The sequence below is a fragment of the Leptosomus discolor genome, chromosome 6 (genome assembly GCF_034619465.1).
Source record: "Leptosomus discolor isolate bLepDis1 chromosome 6, bLepDis1.hap2, whole genome shotgun sequence".
NCBI classification, from domain to species: Eukaryota; Metazoa; Chordata; class Aves; order Leptosomiformes; family Leptosomidae; genus Leptosomus; species Leptosomus discolor.
This window is the reverse complement of record NC_141396.1, coordinates 54,199,869-54,221,183: the sequence shown is the minus strand read 5'-3', so window position 1 is coordinate 54,221,183 and position 21,315 is coordinate 54,199,869. Positions and strand designations below refer to the sequence as shown.

Here is a 21,315-nt window from a genome sequence, read left to right as displayed (position 1 = left end):
CACCCTTAGTCTGAAGCGCAAAGCGAGCTCAGAAGACTGGATGCAAGAGCTACAGTTTGAACAAGTGTTGACAGAAATACCCCTTTGTACTGAGGCAATGGCAAGTTAATGGCACCTAATTGCATGAAGGCACATTTGTCCCAAACCTACCTACTACGAAATCACAGAATTAAAGCAAAGAAGCAAAAGGTAACACAGTACAGAGAAGAGCTAGCAAACTCTTTGGGGTAATACTAAATGGCCAAGATGAAAACCCCAAGTAAATTAGGGCACTGAAGGTATACCATGATTTCATCTACCCATTTCTCTTGTTCACAAGCTTTGAACAGTACAACTCTGTTTAAACGAACATATTTTCTATCAAATTATTTTGAAGAGCCAAAAATTACACTTGAGAATGCTTTATAGTTCATGAGTAGAAACTCTTACAAAATTTTAATATTAAAATAAGATTATTCTGGCATAAATTGCCAGTATGAGAGATGACTTCTCCCAACTTAACAGTGATTTGTAACTTTTCTAATATTGCTTATAGTGATGAAAAATAAATTGCAACACTTACCCAACATCAGGAGAAAAGTCTGTACCAACACCAGACTCAATTAAGGCTTTGTAAAAAGGAGAATTCGGCCCATCAACCAACAGTGAAGACAACAGGCTCAGTGTGAACGTTTCAAAAGTGTCTGTAATACTGAAGAAAAATTAATAGAATAGTTCTTAAAACCCATAAAGCTTACAAATATGTGACACCCAGCATCACTGAGTTCATTTCAGAAGAATTACTTCTACGAAACAATGTAGAGGGAGCAAGGGAGAAATAATTATCGGCTACGAGCACTGCACCAAACCTTATGGAGCCAAGAGAGTTCTGCATCTTTCACCTGGTGTAACTAGCAGTAAAGCAAGTTAAATTAGGCTGCAAGGGTACATAAAGTTAGCAGTAGGGTCATACAGAAAAGCTTGCACATGGCAGGAAATTGAAAGACAGGAACCAGTGTTCCCAAAAGCTTAATCCACTGAACAGTTCTGTACGATAATGGCTGACTTTCCTCATGTCTATCTGCTAAAGAAAAAGTCAGGAAAAATTCTGCTTAGCAATTACAACTTTCATTTACTACAGCAGGATTTGTCTAGCTTTCCCAGGGCCTTGTTCACCTTAAAGATGACATTTATGAAGAGGGATTGGGGGACATGAAATATGCCTGCATCTTGCTTAAAGTTCTAAAATGAGCCTTTGATTCGGAATTTCATTTTGATACACTTACTCTGTCAACAAGTAGCTGACGCTGACGGTTGTCTGCTTGGAAGGATTGGCAGCAAATGAGTCTAAGCCACACGTTACACTGTGTTCTCTCTGTGAAGCATAATAAATACATTTGATGCAGAAGTTACAAATAAAAAATAACTGCTTGCATCTTCATAGCATCTTCCTTCTAAAGATTTCAAATAATTTTACAAATACTCACAAGTTCAATATTCACGAGTAAATACACAAACACAGGGTATCTTGAAAAATATAAGTGGTATCTCAAATTTTACAAGTAGAGACTAGAGGAGAGGACCAAGCAAATCTGTCCATAATTAACACTCTGACCTTGGTTTCAAAGAAATGCTTACACTTCTGGACAAGCCAGGGAGGAAAAGGGGGAGGGAGAGCATGGAAAAATTATTTTTGACACCAATGTCTGGAAGTTTAGGTACCATTAGAGGGCATATTTCCTGATGCTAAGTATCAATATTTCTATCAGTGGCACTAAATGCTTTCCATTAATAAATGCTTTGGTGCCTCAAATGTTGAGGGACTTGAAAATTGAAAATAAGAAAAATAAACAACTGCACGCAACCATTATGTTACTAAAACTCAAAAGTAAACGTAGCTTTTCCCTCGTTGTAACCAAAAATAAAAATACTTTAGCTCATTTACACACAAACACGCTTCTAAACAAAAAAGTAACTCCAGCAGGCTCGACTAAGTGTTCCATAAGTGAATTAATCAGACTGACAGATTGACCACAAAATTGGTACAGAAGAAACAACGATACAATATTAACCTGTTATATTCAGCTTCTGCAATTCCACAACTGAATGTGCACTGTTTCTTTTTGTTTGTTTAATTTTGTTTTCTATTTAAATTTTTTTTTTACTTACAGGCTTTTCCCAGAGTTTCTGTTTGGGGATGTCAGTATTTGATTCAAGTCTTTCAAATTTTATCAATGCTTCCTCATGTATTTGTTTCAAATGTTGCTCCATTGGAAAATTACCATAAGTGAAAAATCTGCATTCCAAATGAAAGATTCAGATTAAGCATCAGACTTTACATGAAATTTACAGTAACAGCTTTTATTATATTCTGAATTTCATGTGTTTTCCAGTGATTCAGTTACATCTCCAATGGAATATGCTTTGTAAGGCCCCTAAGTTAAAGATCCACCAGCTTGCCAAATACTTAAAGCTCACAGATCTCCTGGTAAAATTCTGCATTTTTCAGCTTTTGTTTTACACTTTGAAGGCCACAAAAAGCTGGGATTCATTTAGCTGCAGCAATATACAATGTTCCAAGAAAAAAATATTAGCAATCGAAGCTAGAATCCTAGCCCTCTAAAGTTTCAGAACACAAAATTCTTACAGTCCTCACACATAATGTATAAAATATGATGACTGATGTCCCAAGTGATCTACAAAACATGGCTTGGTTCTGGAGGTCAGTCTACCAAGCACATTCCCACACCTACAAGAAACACTGATGACTTTCACTGAATTAAATATAAGCATAAGCTATGTCCCAGGTAAATCTTATTCCCCGACTAAAATCTAAACACAGGCACAGTAAAATACTTGGGACGATGAGAAAAACAAAGGATGGCAAATTTGCTATCATGACACAAGCTGATGTTCCGTAAGTGAATTAATCAGACTGACAGATTGACCACAAAATTGGTACAGAAGAAACAACGATACTATAAGATTTCCCTCCATATCACTTTCAAATGGACTTTTAGCTTAAATACCTTATTAGTACCAACAGAACTGGTATTCAACTCAAATTAATATCCATTATTTAGTACCCAATACAGTAACGTGTGATTCAAGAGCAAACGACCAGCCATTCATTTGTAACTTCTTTTTATAACTGATCTGTGTTGACTTCAAGGAGGACAGGAACACCCAGACTCATCTGCACTACTCATATCATAACTGCCTAACATTATTGCCAAATACTTATTAGTATGTTCCAATTCCCCCCAAACCCCCCAACCTGTGACTTCAAGGTGAAACATCTGTAAACAAAAATCCCCCAAATAAATCCTCATAATCAAGCAGGCAGACACACTCTAGAAAATCAGTCTTGTCTCCTTTCTGACTCCTATTCATCCTTCACTGCTCTTCCTCAGGCAAATTCCTTGCTTCAATGCTGTCCCAGCTGCTGCAAAGCTAAGTTACCAAAGTTGCTGGCCATGCGAATGGAAACGCTGTACTGCTGGTTTTCCCCTCACAAAGATACAAACAGAGTGCTAAGACACTATATAACCTAGAAAGTTAGTCAAAAGTTTCAGATACCTGGAATTGCTTGGATGATAATGGGTGGCATGGAACTCTTTAAGCTGTTCCCATGTAAGATCAGGAATACATAATGGATCTCCACCAGATACTACACCGTAAGTGTGATCAGGAAGGATTTTATTCTGCAGGTGCTGTGCAAATATCCTCTCATTATCTGTCTTAAGAGGAAAACACCACATTTCAGTAAAAGTCATCAAAACACATTTCAAAAATAAAAAGTGCTCAATAGTAAGACTTCTGAGCTCTAACTTACACAGGAACTCCCCCTCACATAAGCATTTTGTTCTGTAGTCCCATGTACTTTTAAAACTACCTACATAATCATGTCAATTTAAAAGAAAATTCTACAATAAAATCCATTAACAAGACGTTTTTTAATATGTAAATGAACTTTTGACAGGCTGACTTTAAGAATAACCATGTACCAGATTGCTGACCTTACTGAGGATTTAAATTTCGCAAAGTAGGAATGGAAATCTCTGGTGCAATAATGCCATTGACAACCTGCAGCTTAAGCCACTTCACCGTGTAGAAGATCTTAAACCAAACATTCACAAAACTTACAAATGCCCCTTTCATTTCATTAAAAACAACTCCTTTGAAGACCAGAGGCGTCTGAGGGTCAGATGGGTTCTCATGTTCTAACCTCCAACCTTCTTGCCTGAAAAAATGAATAACATGGAAGTGTTTGGAGTTTGAAGGCTTTGGGTTTTATTTTGTTTTGTTGTTTGGGGTTTTTGTTAATTTAAGGTTTGCATACAACTCAAGCTGTCCACATCTTACCAGAAATCTAGTTGCCGCAAACATGGAAAGAAAGCTGCATCCAAGTACACTGACAGGAGATTCTGAAAATCCTTGGGATTTTGTGTTGAAAATGGATAGAGTGTGTAATCACTAGCTGCATATAAATAAACATAAAAAGATCAGCATTTTAGAAAGTCTAAGACAAATTTTGTCCTCATTTATTTTTAATTTCTTATCCATATAAGTAACTGGAAGAGAAGAAACTTACTAAATGAAATATATTTTTGCTGAGGAATACACAGAATTTTAACATTGCAATTATTTTACCATGAAAACTTTGCTTTTGCCATACATATATATATATATATACACACACATATAAAAATAATTAAATGTACTGTTGTATACTACAAAAGACCCAGCTCTATCGGGACTTCATAACTGCCAAATGAACAAGATCTATTTTGCTGCCTTGCCTTGTTAGTTTTTTAATATCTCACTTGCAACATTCACACTCAGTAACAACAGGAGAGCCAACATCCAGCTCTACTCCATGCATTTTTAGTGGTATTATATACTTTGGGCTCACCTGTGAACGCATTCATAAAAGTGGAGAGCGACCTGTTTAACATTTTAAAGAACGGATCTCTGCAAGGATACTTTTGAGAACCACATAATACAGTGTGCTCAAGAATATGTGGGACCCCAGTGCTGTCCATTGGAGTGGTTCGGAATTGCACGCTGCAAGAGAGGAATGCAGTTATTTGTGACGAGAAGTCCACCCACTTCCTATCCCCAGCTGTGACTTATGGGAACATCATCACTGTCTAGTAACTAACATGACACACAGCAGGATGCAGTTATTGAGTTCTTAAGGCTCTTGCATGCTCAGCCACCTTCCAGAGTGTACAACCTCTGCACTTCTATTTCTGGAGGTGGTACAGAAGTTTTCAGTATATAACTAAGCACATTTCTTTTTCACCCAAAAGGCTCAGAAAAACACTTCATGGAAGGTTATGGAAAAAAGAACTGGTTTACATCTTGCAACTAGAAGGCATGTTTATCGGAAAGTCCAGTTTTTGGCTCACAAATACAGAAGAGATGATAATAAATTTGAAGGAGTTTAGTGGAGAGCCATAAAGACTGTGGAGCCATGCCCTGCAAAAAGAGGCTGAGGAAGCTGGGCTCATTGAGCCTAAAGAAGGAAAGGCATCAGGGGACTCAATAGCTGCCTTCCAATACCTACAAGGTTATGATGAAGACAGGTTCTTTGCATAGATATGCACGATGGAAGGACAAGAGGCAATGGTCATAAATTGAGGCAGGGGACCTTCCAACCTGATTATTAAATAAAAAAACACCCCACCATATGGATGGTCAAACACTGGGAACAGGTTACCCAGACAGGTTGAGTAATCTCTGTCTTTGGAAGTTTTCAAGGCCCCCCTGGATAAAAGTCTGAGGAACCGCACCTGCATTAAGTGCTGACCCTGTTTTGAGCAGCAGACTGAACAACAGTCCTCGTGACATCTGCTCCAACCTGAAAAACTCTGAAGAGGTCCCACAAAGGAAGCACTATGCTCTTTGTTATCATGTAAAAATCCAGTTATGAAGCTGGATTACAATTTAGAAACCACAAGGTAATGCTGAGATGGAATGCACTATACATACATTAATGTTTTACCTGAACAGATTATTGGAGTCCTCCCGAGCCACATGTAAATACCTGGCTCCTGTACAGTCATGACTAAGCTTCACTGCAGTCAGGAACAGCTCAGGAACAGCTGTCACCTGCATTGAAAGAAAACATCTCTATTACAGTGTCACTGCAACTAGATCAAATAAATCATGGATGATATTGCAATGATCAGTTTGCTGATCCTGTACATAATACTGCCATATACAGTATTAAATAAATTCTTTGTTCCTATAAGTTGTGGAGGAGAAAAAAAAGAGAAGCATGCAAATGGAAAATAAAGTTTAAAAAGCAATTAAAATACACTACAGCCAAAGAACTACACTCTTCTTGTAGAAATATTAAGATCAGAACAATTTCATCTGAAATACAAAGGAAAGGCATATATTCAAATGCCAGTCTTTAGGACAGAAAAAAAAATATTAAAAAAATCAAGGAACCCAGTTCTACCACTAGCTCTGTCAGTAGCTTTTTGCAAATTACCTTTACTTTCTGTTTCTGCTTCTTTTTTTAGAAAAGTGAAAAGAAATAGACATATTTCCATCACAGGTTCTTAACAAAGGTAATAAAAGCAGCTTAAGAGATAAAATATTACTTAAAAGTATTTCATAAAACAGCACATGGGTGAGGTTCAGTTATCCCTCAGGACTTTGCGAAGACCACACTGAATGCTCAACATCTGCAGTGGACACACAAACTCCCGGGGGTGTGTTATTTACTCTAGAAAAGTCAGCTCCCTATGGGAACACACGTTAAAGTCACCTAAAGAATCTGATGCAGAGAGGTAACTACAAGTAGCCAGTGTATCGGTTTTTAACTGAGCACCCAAAGCACCTATGCAAACACTTAGTGCGTAGACTCCTGACCTCACTTTTAGGCACTTTCCAGTCAAGGGAGCATGCACCTATACAAACACGGAGGAAACGTAAGCGCGGGGCGACGTTTACCTGCTTTACGGTGAACCCGTGGATCTGCTCGCCGACCCTGTACTGCAGCGCTCTTTCGTGAGCGGAAACGCTCTTCCACCTCCACGACTTCTGATTCCAAGACCTGAAACAACACTTCCCTTTAAAACAAACACGCTCCCACCGGCGGTGCTGCAACGGCGAACGAGACACCGGCCCTCGTTCCCGCGTTGAGGGACGGAGGCGGGGGGAGACGAGGAGCGCCCAACCGCCCAGCCCCGGCGTCCCGCCGGCCTCCGGCGAGGAGCTGCCCTTCGGGAGCGGGGACTCCCAGCCGGGCCGCCCGGGGCCCTCCGGGCCGTGCCCGGGACACGGCACGCCGCTTCGCCGAGCGCGAAGGAGCCGGCTGCAGAACGGCGGCCGCCCAGGCCCGCGGCGGGGCCCGGGGCAGCGGCGGGCGGGCCCCCTCCCCCGCGGAATGCCGGCAGAGGGGCCGGGGCCGGGCACGGCGGGGAAAGGACGACGGGGGCCCCCCCGCCCGCTACCCCCGGCTCTCTCCCGCCCTCACCGGCCGCGGCTCAGCAGCCCCCCGGCCGCCCGGTAGCGGCTCCACATGACTCGGCGCCTCGGCAGCGGGACGGGCCGCAGAGCCGGGCCGGCGCAGGCGCCGCGGGCCCCGCCTGCACTGGCGGCGGCGGGAGGCTCCTCCCGCCCTGCTGGCGGCCCGCCCCGCGCTGCGGCGGTCCAGGGGGACGGCGGGGCCGCGGCGGGTCTGCGGCGGCCGAGGGAGGCCGCGGCGGCACCCGCCTGCCGAGCTCCGGGGAGAGCGGTGAGGCCGCGGCGGGCGTTCGGCCCCCGGCAGGGGGAGGCCTTGGGGGCGGTGGGCCCCAAAGCGGGGCGGCGGAGCTTGAGAGGTGGAACGCAACCCCACCACATTAGCCTTTTTGTGGAGGGAAAATCTCTTGGAAATGCCTTTGACTGTTCAGATCATTCTCAGAAAAATCAAAAGCTGTGTTGGTTATAAAGGGAGCGACCTTTGAGTAGAGCCTATTGTTTCCTTTTTCAAATTAAAAAACTCCGCAACACCTAACATAAATGTGTTTCAAGGGCTGCATCTCTCCTTGACCGTGTCTTGCTAATGCATCTCGACATATTTATGCAACGATTTTGTGAGGAAAGTGAGCAAGGTAAACAGGACTAAGTGGGAAACTAAACCGGGCTTGAATCCTGCAGTTGTGTCTGTGTGTGCAGAGCCTTTATCGGCTGCACAAGGCCTGTCAGGCAGGGACAGCGCGGTTTAGATAAGCTAGCAGAGACGTAGATGTACTTCTCCCACTCTATGTTGTAAGAGGGACCTCGGTAAAGATTCACAGGATGTTGTTGTACCCACCAGGAAAGTGCTGGTACATGCCTAGGTTTTTATTCCTTCCATTTTGGAAACTAGTAAGATTTTTAGACAGTAACTTGATAATCGATTTCACGTTGCACGTTCATGAGGTTTCCCAGAAGGCCCAGCATCTGTGAAGTAACAGCCACCAAATTACCAAATCCTTGCTCCTGAACATGAGCTCAGTTATCTATTTAGACAGAAAAGGCCTGATGCCAAAAGAGGAGACTCTGTGGGATTTTAAACAAAGCCAGATGAACAACAGGTTCTCCGCATGTCCCACACCACTTCAGTTCTTTGGCTATGATAACTGAAAAAATTGGGTTTTAAAGTATCCTGGGAATTTTTCTCTCCACCATCTCTTCCTCCTTTTCACTGTCTAGCATGCAGTAGTTTGCCTCCCGCTGCTGCATGTGCTCAGTCACGTTGGGCATTTTACCATCCTGGCATGGCTCAGCCCTCTCCCTGCCCTTCTGCCCTCCCCACCCCTGCTGTCTGGCATGCTGCCCTAGAGCACATCCTTGATCTCCCTGCTAGCTGCGTGGCTCCTGATTGCTCCAGCACTGCTCATTTCCTCTGGTTTTCTCATTTGTGTTTTCCATGTAATTTTCCCATTTCATTAATGTTTAAATTAAATAAAAAAGCCAATAACTTGCTGTAGTCAAAGTCTGGATGTTGTGCATTAACCTATATAACCCGTCATCTATCTTAATTATGTATCTTTCATTCTTTTTTAAGGCTAGTGAAAAGATCCAGTAACTTTCATGTAAAGCTTAGGTGCTGTGTACTGGCGAATGCAATTTGTTTGCTCCCTGTTTTCATTATACCTGATTTCCTCCGTGACTTCTACCATTTCACCTCCTGTGGTTTTTGTCCCTCTTTTCTATATTTGTTTCAGATTAGATTCAAGTCACACCACTTTGATAGGTGCTACTTCCAGCATAGGTTTCTTTTCAGTATAAGTTTCAGCATAAGTTTCCAGAAACTATGTTTCTAACACCATGAAGAACTAGTCTTGATGGGAGCTTGTACATTTTTTCAGCTGAAAACAAACAATGACATAAATATATAATGAACAATGTTCTCAAAAGAATAAACATGAAAAAAAGTATTTCTGAGACTCAGAGAACCATGAGTTTACACTGCATGGTTCAATTTTCAAATATTTCTAAATATTTTCATATACTTACTTTTTTATTATTCACAACAAGTCACAAACAAGGTTGTGACTTGCAGCAATTTTTATTTTAAAAGACTGTACTATTTTTTCTGTTGACTGTTCAGATCCTTAGTTTTACTAACAGTTTCCTATTTGACCATAAGCTACTGTCTCTTTTTACAGATTTCTTGTCATCAATATTTAGTTTGCTTCATGGTTTATAACATTCATCTTAATGGAACATCAGGCTGGCATTCTGCTACAGACATTTATTTATTTTTAGTTGATGTTTATACTGGAAGGATGATTTACTGGCTGTCTGTATTCATATCACTGACATAGTGTTTGACAGGCAACCTTTCACAACCATAACCAATCTGAGTGGGCAGAGTTTCAAAATACGTCAAACATCATCCCTAAACTTAATCACAAAATGGAAGTCTTTTATACTACCCCTTAGACAACTTTAAAATATTTTTTTCTTTCTCCTGCTATTGTCTTCGATGTATTTTGTACATCAGAGCTTTTCTTCTGGGAAATGGAACAGAAGCTGATCTGTTACACTATTTTTTCTTCATTTTCTTGCTGTGTAAGATGACTGCTGCACTGATAATGTAAGAGTAGTACATTATATTCTTTCTGAATGTACAGGCACACACACGTATGTGTACGTGCAATTTCGTAAACATGACTTTTCCATCTTAAGAAAAGGATAATTCAGAAAAACCTCACTGCCGTGTAAAAGCATAAAGGTATAAAATGCTCTTGGTAGACTTGTCTTGATAAATCACGTAAAACTGTTTTGATTACCATGACCAGGTTTTGCTTTCAGTTACTTAGTGACAAATTCTATATAACTGCAATTACTTCAAGGAGCTTTTCCACTGGTGAAAATGAGATGACAATTTAATCCTCATTGTTTGAAAGATACCTGTACTTAGTGTTATTTTCCTTCAAAAGATTTTGTTTTCAATCACAAGTTTATCTAAATTAAATATTTGGGCCAAAGAATTACAAGCTGTTTCTTTCAAAAAATTCAACTAAAACTGTTCAGGAATGACAGTGCTATTTTGTGTTTAACTAAGAAGTTTCATTCTTTATCATCTGCAGCAGAGGTTGGTCCCTCCCACTTGTCAAGTGTGTCTTCTTATCTTCATTTTTTTTTCCCAAATTTTGCCAATCTCTGAAAAATACTTAGTAGATGCTTGTTACACCTGGTATTTTCTATGGTGACCCCTACCAAGCGTGCTTGTATCTCAACATTTCTCTCTGCACAGAGCGTAGACTGTGCCTGCACCTTTCTTCTAGGATTTTCTCAGGGCTAAAGTTAATAAAAATCATTTCCTCTGTGATTGCTTTACCCTCCCAGGGGAGAGACCAGTGATTTTCCACACAGCCCTGTAGTATATGTTTTCAGAAGCAACATAAAACTCGTTATGAATGTCAGCAAAAGGAAAAAAGGCTATGCTCAAGGTCTGCTGAAAGATAGAAATTTAAAGGGTGTTGGGTGAAGGTACAGTTGGTATGTCAGAAATTGTGCTTTGTCAGTGGACACAGTAATGAGGACACAATCTGCCTGCTAACCCTTTTCTGAGGGGCATGAGTAAAGAAGGGAGTTCATGACAACGGTGTGGCAGATGGTGAGTTGAGAAGAATGAACTTTCACATCCCAGATGCTGGTCCTTCTCTTCCGCAGTTCCCTGCAATGACCTCCCATCATCTTGCTGGAAGAGTGTCTGGTAAGAATAGGTCTTTGAGGGAACGTGAGCATGGCCTGTGTCTTGAACATCACTGAACCCTACTATTTGTGTGCATTCCTGGTTTTAAGTGTATTCTCTTCAATAACAAAACATTAGCAAGCCAAGGATTTTGCACCAGGGCTGTCAGCCAACATTTGGCGGGACTGAAATCAGTATTTTACAAAGCCACATGGAGAGAAAAGCTTCTCAGGCCTCAGCACACCTCCTAGTTTTCTCTGTCCATATTTTCTTCCAGAAAAGATTGCAAGAGGCAGAGACAGATAGTGATGGTTGTACTGCTGCTGTTTTTCTCCTTCCTTCCTACCTTCACAAGCATGTGTTTAGCCTGAAACTTAGGGCTTGGAGGTATCCCAGAGGTTGTCTGCTTGTTAGCAGGACTCCTGTCCATGGCAGCTAGAAGATTATTAAACGAGTACAAGGTAGTGTGAAAGAGAGGGAGATGTTCCCCACCAAGATTTTGTAGTAGAAAACGTAATGAAAACTGAACGCAATGTTCAGTGTGGTGATTTTTGGACAATTTCTTTCGAAGAGATCCCACAAGGTAGAAACAGGCTCTCCACTGGGCTGTGTGACCCCATGCAGGACTGATGCTGGCATGTGCAGACCCTGCTTTGTATTGTACTGTCAGAGAACAGGACACCTCCCATTGCCACAGTACTAGGAGCAGGTTTGTTCCCAACCAATGATTTGAGAGAAGGAAAAAAAAAGGAAAATTGTATGTCTTGCTAAAAGCCTGGGGTAACGTAGCATATCAGAAGCGCTTCTGTGTCTTAGGCTTACGTTACTCAGACCAGAATACCTGGTTACAGTCAGGATGAAAACCTTGCTTAATAGTTTACATTTCAAATAATTTTACTGCCCTCCTTCACATCTTTTCCTGCATCTATATTAAAAGATTTAAATATTTTTATTACTTCCCCTGCTAACAAATAATGTGACTGTGAGGAATTCAGGGACAGGAAGGAGAGAGGAAGATATACGGGAGATAGGGGTTGGGTCAAGGTCAACAAAAATTGCATGGTTCTGTAATATTGTGCATACACATAAGTGAGGAAAGCTAGTCACATCAGTATTATTTGTACAGAACAGGATTTTACCAAGGATTGTCGCTAACTGAAAAGACTTCCTAAAGAATATCACAAATGTAGGAGTGGAAAGTTGCTCAACTCCTCTGTTTCTCAGGGGTTAAGCAGAACTTCATGCACAACTTGTGTGTTGCCTCCAAACTGCAGTTTAATGCTATATTCAAACTCTGCACAAGTCACTTGTTAACAATGACAGCTGAAGGAGCATGAGTCTCAGCGATAACAAAACTAGTGAAATAGCAAAGTGACAGCACTTTATTCCATAGAGTATGGCTTAAAAATTTGTAACTTACTTATTTTCTAGGGTGATTCTGTTTGGAAGGATCTTCTTTTGCTGGTTGCTTATAGAACCCAGAAGTACTCATCTGTGCAGCTTACGTATCAGTCGTTTCATTCATCCTTACAAACACTTTGGGAATATCTCCGCTTTAACCATTAGTAATGTTACTTGATGTAGGAAGATAGCCATAACATAGGTAATCATGAGTTACGTCAGAGTCCATTTTTGCCAACAGAAGAAAAACAAAAGCCTCACTGCTGAGAAGAGGATAAACAAGTTCTTGATACTGCAGAGTGATCCACATTTTATGAACTTTCTTTTAGCTTTATTGGGTTATATTTCATTTCTTAACTTCTTTGTTGCACCGGAGTGAGACAAGCCAGAGTAGAGATTAATGCTGTGCAGATGTGGTCTTTCACATAGCTCTAACAAGGTGCCTCAGTCTTGCTCCTGTCACCCTGTTGACAGAGAGCCTTTATTAAGTCCTTAACAGTGCACATACACATATAGCACAGACATAGGCCAAGGCATGCTCTTTGTCTGTGGGAAGAACAGCGTCTGCATAAAGGAGTTGTGGAGTTTATGCAGAGTTAAATATGTTGTTTAAGTGAGCTCACTGCCCATATCTGCAAAACCACATGCTAGATCCTGTGGAGCTGCAGTAATGGAAAAATCATTAAATGTGTTCCTTAGTTTAGCACAAATGTAACATATTTTGAGAAGAGGTGGGATCTAGTCCATGTCTGATGCTGTCTGGAGTAGCTGGAAAATCACTTTGCATCTGTTTATGTTTCAGCTGCCACATGCTGGGAAGAGTTTCTTCTTGTTATCTCTTACCTTTCATTTTGGGGGTAGAAGGGAAGGGAGAGAAAAAAATATTTAACCCTCAGATTTCTTGCATTTTGTTACATACTTAAGTGTCAGGGTAGCAGGGCATCCCCACGATAAAAAGCATCTTCTACCTGCAAAGCCAGAGAAGGTTCATAAAAATTAATGTCCACACTTGGCCCTTGGTCTCCTCTGGTCCCTATGTGGCCCTAAGACGTAGCTGAGGGGAGGAGAATTTTAGTTGAAATTACCTGAAGTAGTGAGAGAGCTGTAATGCAGCTTATTGGGGAAGTGTTTTTAGAACATGAAACTGTGCAGCATCCTTCTGTGTGGGAAAAGGGCCTTGAAGAAATCTGAGGTGCAAAGCCCCAGGATTAAGTCGGAGGGTTGTATAAGGTGATGGTAGCCTAACCCAGTGAAGTCTTGTTCCAGTTGCGTTTTAGAAGGTCTTTGAGCAAACTGTGTCCATAATCTTACCACATTTTGTTTCAGGACTAGGTTTTTCACTCCAAAAGAGAGCCTGGGGGTGAATTAATATTTATGTGATCTGAACCATCAGGGGATGGTGTAGCCAGGGTCTATATGCAGATAGCCAGAGGAGCAATTCTTTACTAATCTTCAACTTTCCTTATTTGAATGCTTGTTTGAACACTTAGAGAACCCAGCTGGATGTATTCTGACATGCTGAAGTAGCAGTGACGGTGAAAATGCTATATTTGCATCTGTGACTGCTGTAGGTATCGGATGTTTGTTATGTGAAGAGGTAGGCGTTTAGATAAGTTGTCCTATGACCAGCAGGTGTAACAAAATACTGTTTATTGTTGTGGCGCCACATCCATTACATTGGAGTAGAGCAATTCCCCATTACCTGTGCCTGTATTGCAATGCCCTCAGGAGCCTCTCATCCCTGCTATGATTTTGCATTGCCTGTGCTAGCAGTGTAATATCAGATGCTGTAGCTGATTTGGAGTGATGCGCTGACAGATTGCTCAGCAAACTGAACATGTAATGGATGGGCTCTTCCTGCTTTTCCCTCATCTGAGCACTTAAGTTTTTCTGCTACTCATCTGTCTCTTTTAACAAAACATGGAATTTAATATCTCTGGGACGTCTGCTCTTGTCAGGTTTCATTACAATTAGTAAGTTGGTGGAGGAGAGGGGGACTCAATGATAGACAGGAAAAGCATGAGCTGCAAGTCTAATTATCTTAGAAAACCAAGATGTACAAATGATATCAGGTTAAAGTAATCAAAACATTCTCCAGTTCACTGACTGAGAAAAGCAAAGCAGTGTTATATTTTAAGTCGTACTTGGTTTTAGATTTTGTACTGGCTCTTACACAGCTGTTTAAAATGAGTCACAAAATGCAACTTGACTTACACTTCATTATTACAAACAAATGGTAAGCAGAAACCATCTGTATCTTCCACTGTTAATGTCTACATGGTGCTGCAGTCGGCCAACCCTTATAATCACTTTCTAGACATGAGACACGATTGTAAGTCTTGTTAAACGTCTGTCTTTTGTGCCATCACTTTGTACCATTGAAGCTGAACTTTAAAAAGCGGGTCTTTGTTCTGAAGATTCGGAGTCAAACCACTTCAGAAATGTTGAAGACAGTGCATGATTTTTTCATTTGCCTAACAACCTTGTTTTCAGTCAATCTTTGATTCTCATGGGTCAAGCAATTTCTTACATATGGTGTAGTCAGTCGTACTGGCGTCAGTAGCATTTCATGAAGTAGACACCAGTCAAGTATTACCTCGTGGCTTTTGTTCTTTATGGTGCTTTCTGTTTATCTGTCACTATAATCCTAGCTGTATGGAAGGGAAGGTGCACAAGTACGTTACCACCACTCTGCACTCACAGAAAGGCAGAAAAGCATGCCTGCTGATGGGCAGCTGCAGCTTGTGTAACCCTTGCATTTCGGCCAGGGTACGTGCAGCGCTCATTCCTGCAGCAGTGGCTTTCTGCTATGTGTCACTGGGAGATTTACTTAAGTAAGGTTGCAGAACTGAGCCAGGGTTTTTATCACACACATTTTACTTTTCCTTACGGTTTTCAGGACATGTAAGTCTCTCTCCTTTGAATAATACATAAAGTCTTCAAATAGGCAATGTGACCTAATCTGCTGCATGATCTCATGCTTTGTCAGATGTAAAATATTACCCAAAGTGAATGAAATGTGATGGTTTGAAGTTTTGAAAAGAAGTCTTTGGAATGTATGAACATATTTGTTTCATCTTCCACATGTAACCCAAATAAAGAGCCCATTATGATGTACTCCACATAGTGTACAGTTCATTATGTTCAGCAACATGTCTCTCCCTTCTTGTGTTAAAGCAAAGTATTCTCTTTCATCTCTGCTCCTGATAAAGACCTGCCACCTTACTGCTTAATAATTGAAGGCAACCTACTACAGAAGCTTAGTGTTGGATGGCTGCCTGCACCAGTAATACAAAAAAGGATCGAGTTATTATTTTTGATGGCTTTGGTAGTTATTAAAACTGAAGACTGTATGTCATCACTCCAGGAATGTTTTAACTCTGCCACTGACTTACAAAAAGAAACCCTGGCCTTGCTAAGGTTAATAGTGACTTCGCTATCACTATAATCTCTACTTCAGTCATCCTGTCTCTCAGTTTCATGGTTTCTCAAGGAAATAATGAGTTAAGATTGCTATTATTATCTATTTTACAGGTATGCTAATAGAGTTTCAATAATTAGTCAATGGGACTCTGGAACAAGATTCATTTCTTTGTCAGAATCACGTAGCACCTATGTGTTGACATACATGGGTAAAACTTCCTCTGGTGTTCCTGTAAAATTGTCATGCTTTTTACAGATATGCAAATTTATTTGTATATATTTGAAATTCAAGTATGTGTTTATCTTAATCCTTCATGATTAATTTCAAAACAAGGTAATTTTCAGAAATATTTATTTTGCATAAATGAATTTTCCGAACAAATGAATCTAGTTTGAACAAAGATTTCTCAATCACCTCTTTGATGGCTTTACACATTTTGACACATTTTTTTTAAGGTTAGTTTTCTTGAGAGCATGAAAGACAATTCAGGGGTGAATCACAGGACCAGCACGTTCTCTAAAGCTTGTTTTTGCTCATTTTGACTAAAATCATAGCAAAACCAGTGTAAAAAGAACTCACAAAATTAGCATTGTAGCTTCAGCCTCCTACTGAAGCAATCAAACAAACAATATTTCAGTATGGCTTGCATCCATATGTATGTGGAATGTATATGTCACAGCTTTTTATCTGTTTGGAAGGTCATTTCACATGACTTCCACAAACAAACAGAGAAAGAAGAAGGTGTGAAAATTGCTGATCAAATCAAGGATCACTCTGCAAATAGGATCAGCACAGCAAGGTTTCGTGTGTGCGGGTTTGTCCTTTTGTTTTATCAGGAGAAGTGATACCCAAAGTTGCACTAGGATACCAAGACTACACTATGGGGTACATAGTCACAAACAGAAAAATTCCAGCACATAGTTGTGAGGCAATGACAAAAGGCAATTAGAAAGAAATTGGAAGAGTCTAAGTGAAAAGGTGTAGCTATGGATAGTGAATACTTGAAGCCCTTAACTCTAATTGTCAATAAATTATATATAATATTTTTAATTTTACCCCTATATACTTCACATTTCTGTACTTAACAAGTCTGAAAGAGGCTCTCTGTTTCTGGATCATCAAATCCATTTTCCAATTCACCCTGTAAAATGAATACCTAGTACAAAATCTGGAGCCAGGCAGCATGTACGTGGCAGAAGACTATATCCCTAGAGCAACAGCTGAGCATAAAAGTGAACATGATAATAACTTTGACTTATTCAACTCTTAAACATAACTTAGGGTGCAATTGCATTCGGATGAGGCAATGTCTAACCTTGACATACAGAAGCACTGCTATGGGCCAAAGCTTTTGCCCTCTTGCAGTTTGTGTGCCATTATTATGATAAGCTTTTCCATTGTGATAACTCAAGCATGTGCAGTTTGCCATTCAAAACAGAATGAACAAAGCTTTCAACAAACGGAATAATGTGTATGCTGAATGTCAGATATATCAATCATTAGAAAAATCACTGTACATGCAAAAATCATTGGCCTGCTTACAGATATCTTTGTTTCAATAGTTTGTCTATTGATAATAGAGCTCACCAAACACTCATTTTGCCTACAGATAACCATGTTTGGCTAAGATAAAATATTTACCTGTGTCCTTTGTAATGTGCCAGGTACCCATGTATGTATCATACATGTGCAAACAATTTAAATGAAATACCGAGCATGCAAAGAACACATCCAGTTCTAGATGATATGATAGATTCTGCTGTCCTAATGATGCCCCAAACTTTCTTCTGGTACATGGACAGTTTTCAGAGGGAGGCTTGAGGTAATGAAATGACAAGAAGGGCTGCATTTATTGCCAAACTGGACAGTTACATTTTCTCACCCTGCTTAACACGTTGTTCAAAATAGAAGATATTAACTTCAGGTAGGAAATCAACTCTATATATATTTTCATTTTAAAAAATAAAAAATTTACACAAATAGGCTTTGCAATAATATCTCATGGGTAAGCTTGTTTTCAGAGAAGATTAATTGGAGACGTACATAATGTTGTTAGTAAGCCATTAAAATTCAACTGAGCCTTAAAATTTGGGCCTTAGGGAACCCTGGTCAAATTTACACATATTTCAAAAATAAAAGTACAAACTGCTTCCAAAATGCCATTTCATGCCATGCATATTCTAGAGTTTTCTCTTAAGTGATCCATTTAGCTTTATGTAAAGGGTCTTGGGAATACTGCTTTAGATTACTGGCTTTGGAACTATCAAAAAATGCTTTGTCCTCCACGACCAGACTTAGGTTTTATGATACCCAGCACATTCTTCAGATGGCAAATTCTACTTTCTTCACTCGTATTAATGCCTCAGGTTTTAGCTAACTTGTATTGGCAGTGAAGAATTTTAGGTCGCCATCGTAGAATCACAGAATGGTTTGGGCTGGAAGGGACCTTAAAGATCATCTAGTCCCAACCCCCCTGCCATGGGCAGGGACACCTTCCACTGGATCAGGTTCCTCAAAGCCCCATCCAGCCTGACCTTGAACACTTGCAGGGAGGAGGCAACCTTGATGGTAGGTGTTGGATTAGTGAAAAATTAAAAGATTTTTGAGACTGTGGAGAAGGTAGAAGGAAAGTGTAACAGAAAGCAGGTAAAGACTTGTGCGGTAAACTGAGGCTATGCCATGGGAAAGGGAGATAACATCAGTTTTAAGTGAGATTGAGGAGCACGGCAGAGTTGTCGCTCAAGAAGTGATGTTGGAAAGTGACACCTGCTCTGGTATGTTCCAGGAAAGTTTATAGCTCCAGAAACACCTGAATCATCTTCCGGATAGCTTTGGTGTATAGGCCAATAGTGGCTTTTCCTGTAGCAGCTTCTGGGAAGGTACATGATGTTTAGCCACCTCCTCTCTGGCTTCTCCACAGCCTGGGGAGCACAGCAGGGCTGATGCCAGGGAGGAGGAAGGGCTGCAGAGGGAATTTCAGTAACTTGAACCATTTCACACCATTCACAAGCTGCAATAAAGGTTCTGTGATTTTGGAAGAGCAAGAGCTGGCTGTTGGTCACTGTTCCTCAAAAGGGCAAGTGCACCCTGTCCTGTCTTAAAACCTCCTCGAAGCAGGGTTGTGTCCTGTGTTACAGCTTTGCTTCTACCCTTATCTCATTTGAAACTGATGCTATCACCCTTTCTTATGGAAAAGCCTCAGCTTAACCCTTGCTTTCTTGCCAGTCGCGCTGCTGGTTTTAGCTTCCTTCCTTTTACCACTCAGATTGTCTTATTGATTGTGCTGCCGGCCAAAAGGAGCTTTCTGTGACACAGTTGGCAGTGAGACAAGCCGTGCACTTAGAGCTCATTAGGTAGGTGGGATTATATTCTAAAGCTAAAATCTGTCACTGCAGCACAATGATAAAACTCCTCAAACGCTATTCACTATCTCTTCTGAAAACTGAGTGCGGTTATTGCATGTGCAATTTATAATTTGCTTTTTAAACGATCTGGATTGAGATGTAGTTTTCCACTTAAATCATGCAAAATTTGTAATATGTGGTCTAGGCTGGAGTTTTTTGTTTACCTTTCTACAAAACTAGTCATGCCATGACAGAGCTTTGAAATGAGATTATTTTAAGTTGAAACTGAAAGTTAAATCTGGTGGGTTTGCAAATGGAGCCAAAAGGAACTATACTTCAAAGTGCCATAAAGGATGCTGACTGCTCTGAAAAATCACGCTGAAGTTATTTCAAGATAGGAACAAAAATTGATACTCTTTCCTAGAATGGGAAGAACAACGTCTACTTTTTCATAGGCTAGTGAAGATAAGGTCATGTTTGTGTGATACAGCCCTGCATTCCAGATTCCTCTGGTAGCTTCAAGTAGTTTGGTATGGCTGAACAGCGAAGTGTGTTCCCACACAGAGCTACTTGTCGGATTCTTATACCGTGTGGTTCTCATACCATGGCAAAAACATCCCCCTAAGATGAAATGTGACACTGATGCATTTATAATGCTTCTAGTTTTGTGACTAGCCTGTCCAGCACTCCACTGCTTGGAGTGGATGTACCTCGAGTTAACAAATACTTGTGAAAAAGTGAGCTATGACTATGAAGAGTAGCATGCAAAGGCCCATGAAGAGATGAAGCATCCCACATACGCTTATGGCTTTAAACTGCGCACAGTAAATAAAATCACAATGCTGAGTGTCCTGAGGATTACTAGGAATGCCAGTTTACTGTGTACTATCCATTCTTGGCACTAAACACTATTTCGTTAATTAACAATTAGCTAACAATCAATTTTTCCTGTGTGCTTGGCTTTGTATACCAGTTAAAAATCTCTCAACTGAGTTTTGTGAAATGTAATGCAAAGATATCTGTCTAGTGAGTATTTCTCTAAAGGAGGCAGGACATATGAGAAATGCCCTACTCAGCAGTTTGGGAAAGAGGTCGTTCAGAAGGAAAATGACTGAATTACGAAGAAACAACCTGAAGAGTCAAAGCCAAGACTGCAAAGGCTCTGTAAATCTTCCTGGCTGTTGCAGATCTGAAGGGAACAATAAACCAGAAGAGAGTGAAGGCCTCTCAACTTCAGGTGTAAGAAAACAGTTTGGATGCTCATGGATCAGTGAGTACTGCCCAGTGCAAAAAAAATAGTGTTTTAATTAAAACTCTTCCTGTCTGCCAAGGGAGAGGGTACCAGGTGGTTGAGCTGGCAGCTAACTTTAACAAATAGATTGTAGGATTCTCTACATAGAATATTTTCTTAAAGAACTGGAACATTGTGCTTGAAAGGAGTGAATGTTCCTGCCCTTTGCACCCTTCAACAGAGGGAAACACTAATTGTCCTATGAGGCAGCAGCCAGCTAGGTTTTCCTACGTCCATTCGAGCTCTTGCACATCTGCACAGAATTAAAAGTTACAATTTACAGGTAAATATATATATATATATGTATGTAAACTATGTATTTATTAATTGTAGTTGTGTTTAAAGGCCATGATTAAAGATCAAAATCTTCTTGCCTGAAGGACTTCACATGAAAACGAAGGGACGGTCTTTGTCCCCAGACTGGCCAAGTGAAATCCAATTGAAATATTTCCCTGTCATGAACTGTAAGTATGATTAAGCAATGCCTTGAAATAAACATAATGAAAACATTATCCGTAATTTTCAATTGTGGTTTTCCAATTAAAACAGGGCATAACCTATTTGACAATTAGCATGCAATGATTTCTGTCCCTAGTGGTAAATAAATACCAGTTTGACATTGGTATGGTGCAAGCTTTTGGTTTTTAACTGTTGAGGCACACACGTGTTTGGAACCAGGCTGATA

At 40.5% G+C, this 21,315-nt stretch overlaps 1 protein-coding gene across 1 annotated transcript in view; it reads right to left on the bottom strand.

The window, feature by feature from the left end:
• The window catches only part of PITRM1 (pitrilysin metallopeptidase 1), a 29,795-nt gene extending 22,274 nt beyond the window's left edge, over positions 1-7,521 (bottom strand). Inside the window, exons 1-10 of the mRNA XM_086467466.1 lie at positions 7,475-7,521; positions 6,949-7,051; positions 5,990-6,096; positions 4,895-5,046; positions 4,345-4,459; positions 4,126-4,222; positions 3,559-3,719; positions 2,149-2,275; positions 1,266-1,354; positions 563-691 (exon numbers count right to left, since the gene is read on the bottom strand). Of these exons, the coding sequence (XP_086323592.1) occupies positions 563-691; positions 1,266-1,354; positions 2,149-2,275; positions 3,559-3,719; positions 4,126-4,222; positions 4,345-4,459; positions 4,895-5,046; positions 5,990-6,096; positions 6,949-7,051; positions 7,475-7,521 (1,127 nt within the window). The remainder of the gene's footprint in view (positions 1-562; positions 692-1,265; positions 1,355-2,148; positions 2,276-3,558; positions 3,720-4,125; positions 4,223-4,344; positions 4,460-4,894; positions 5,047-5,989; positions 6,097-6,948; positions 7,052-7,474) is intronic.
• Positions 7,522-21,315: the final 13,794 nt, after the last annotated feature.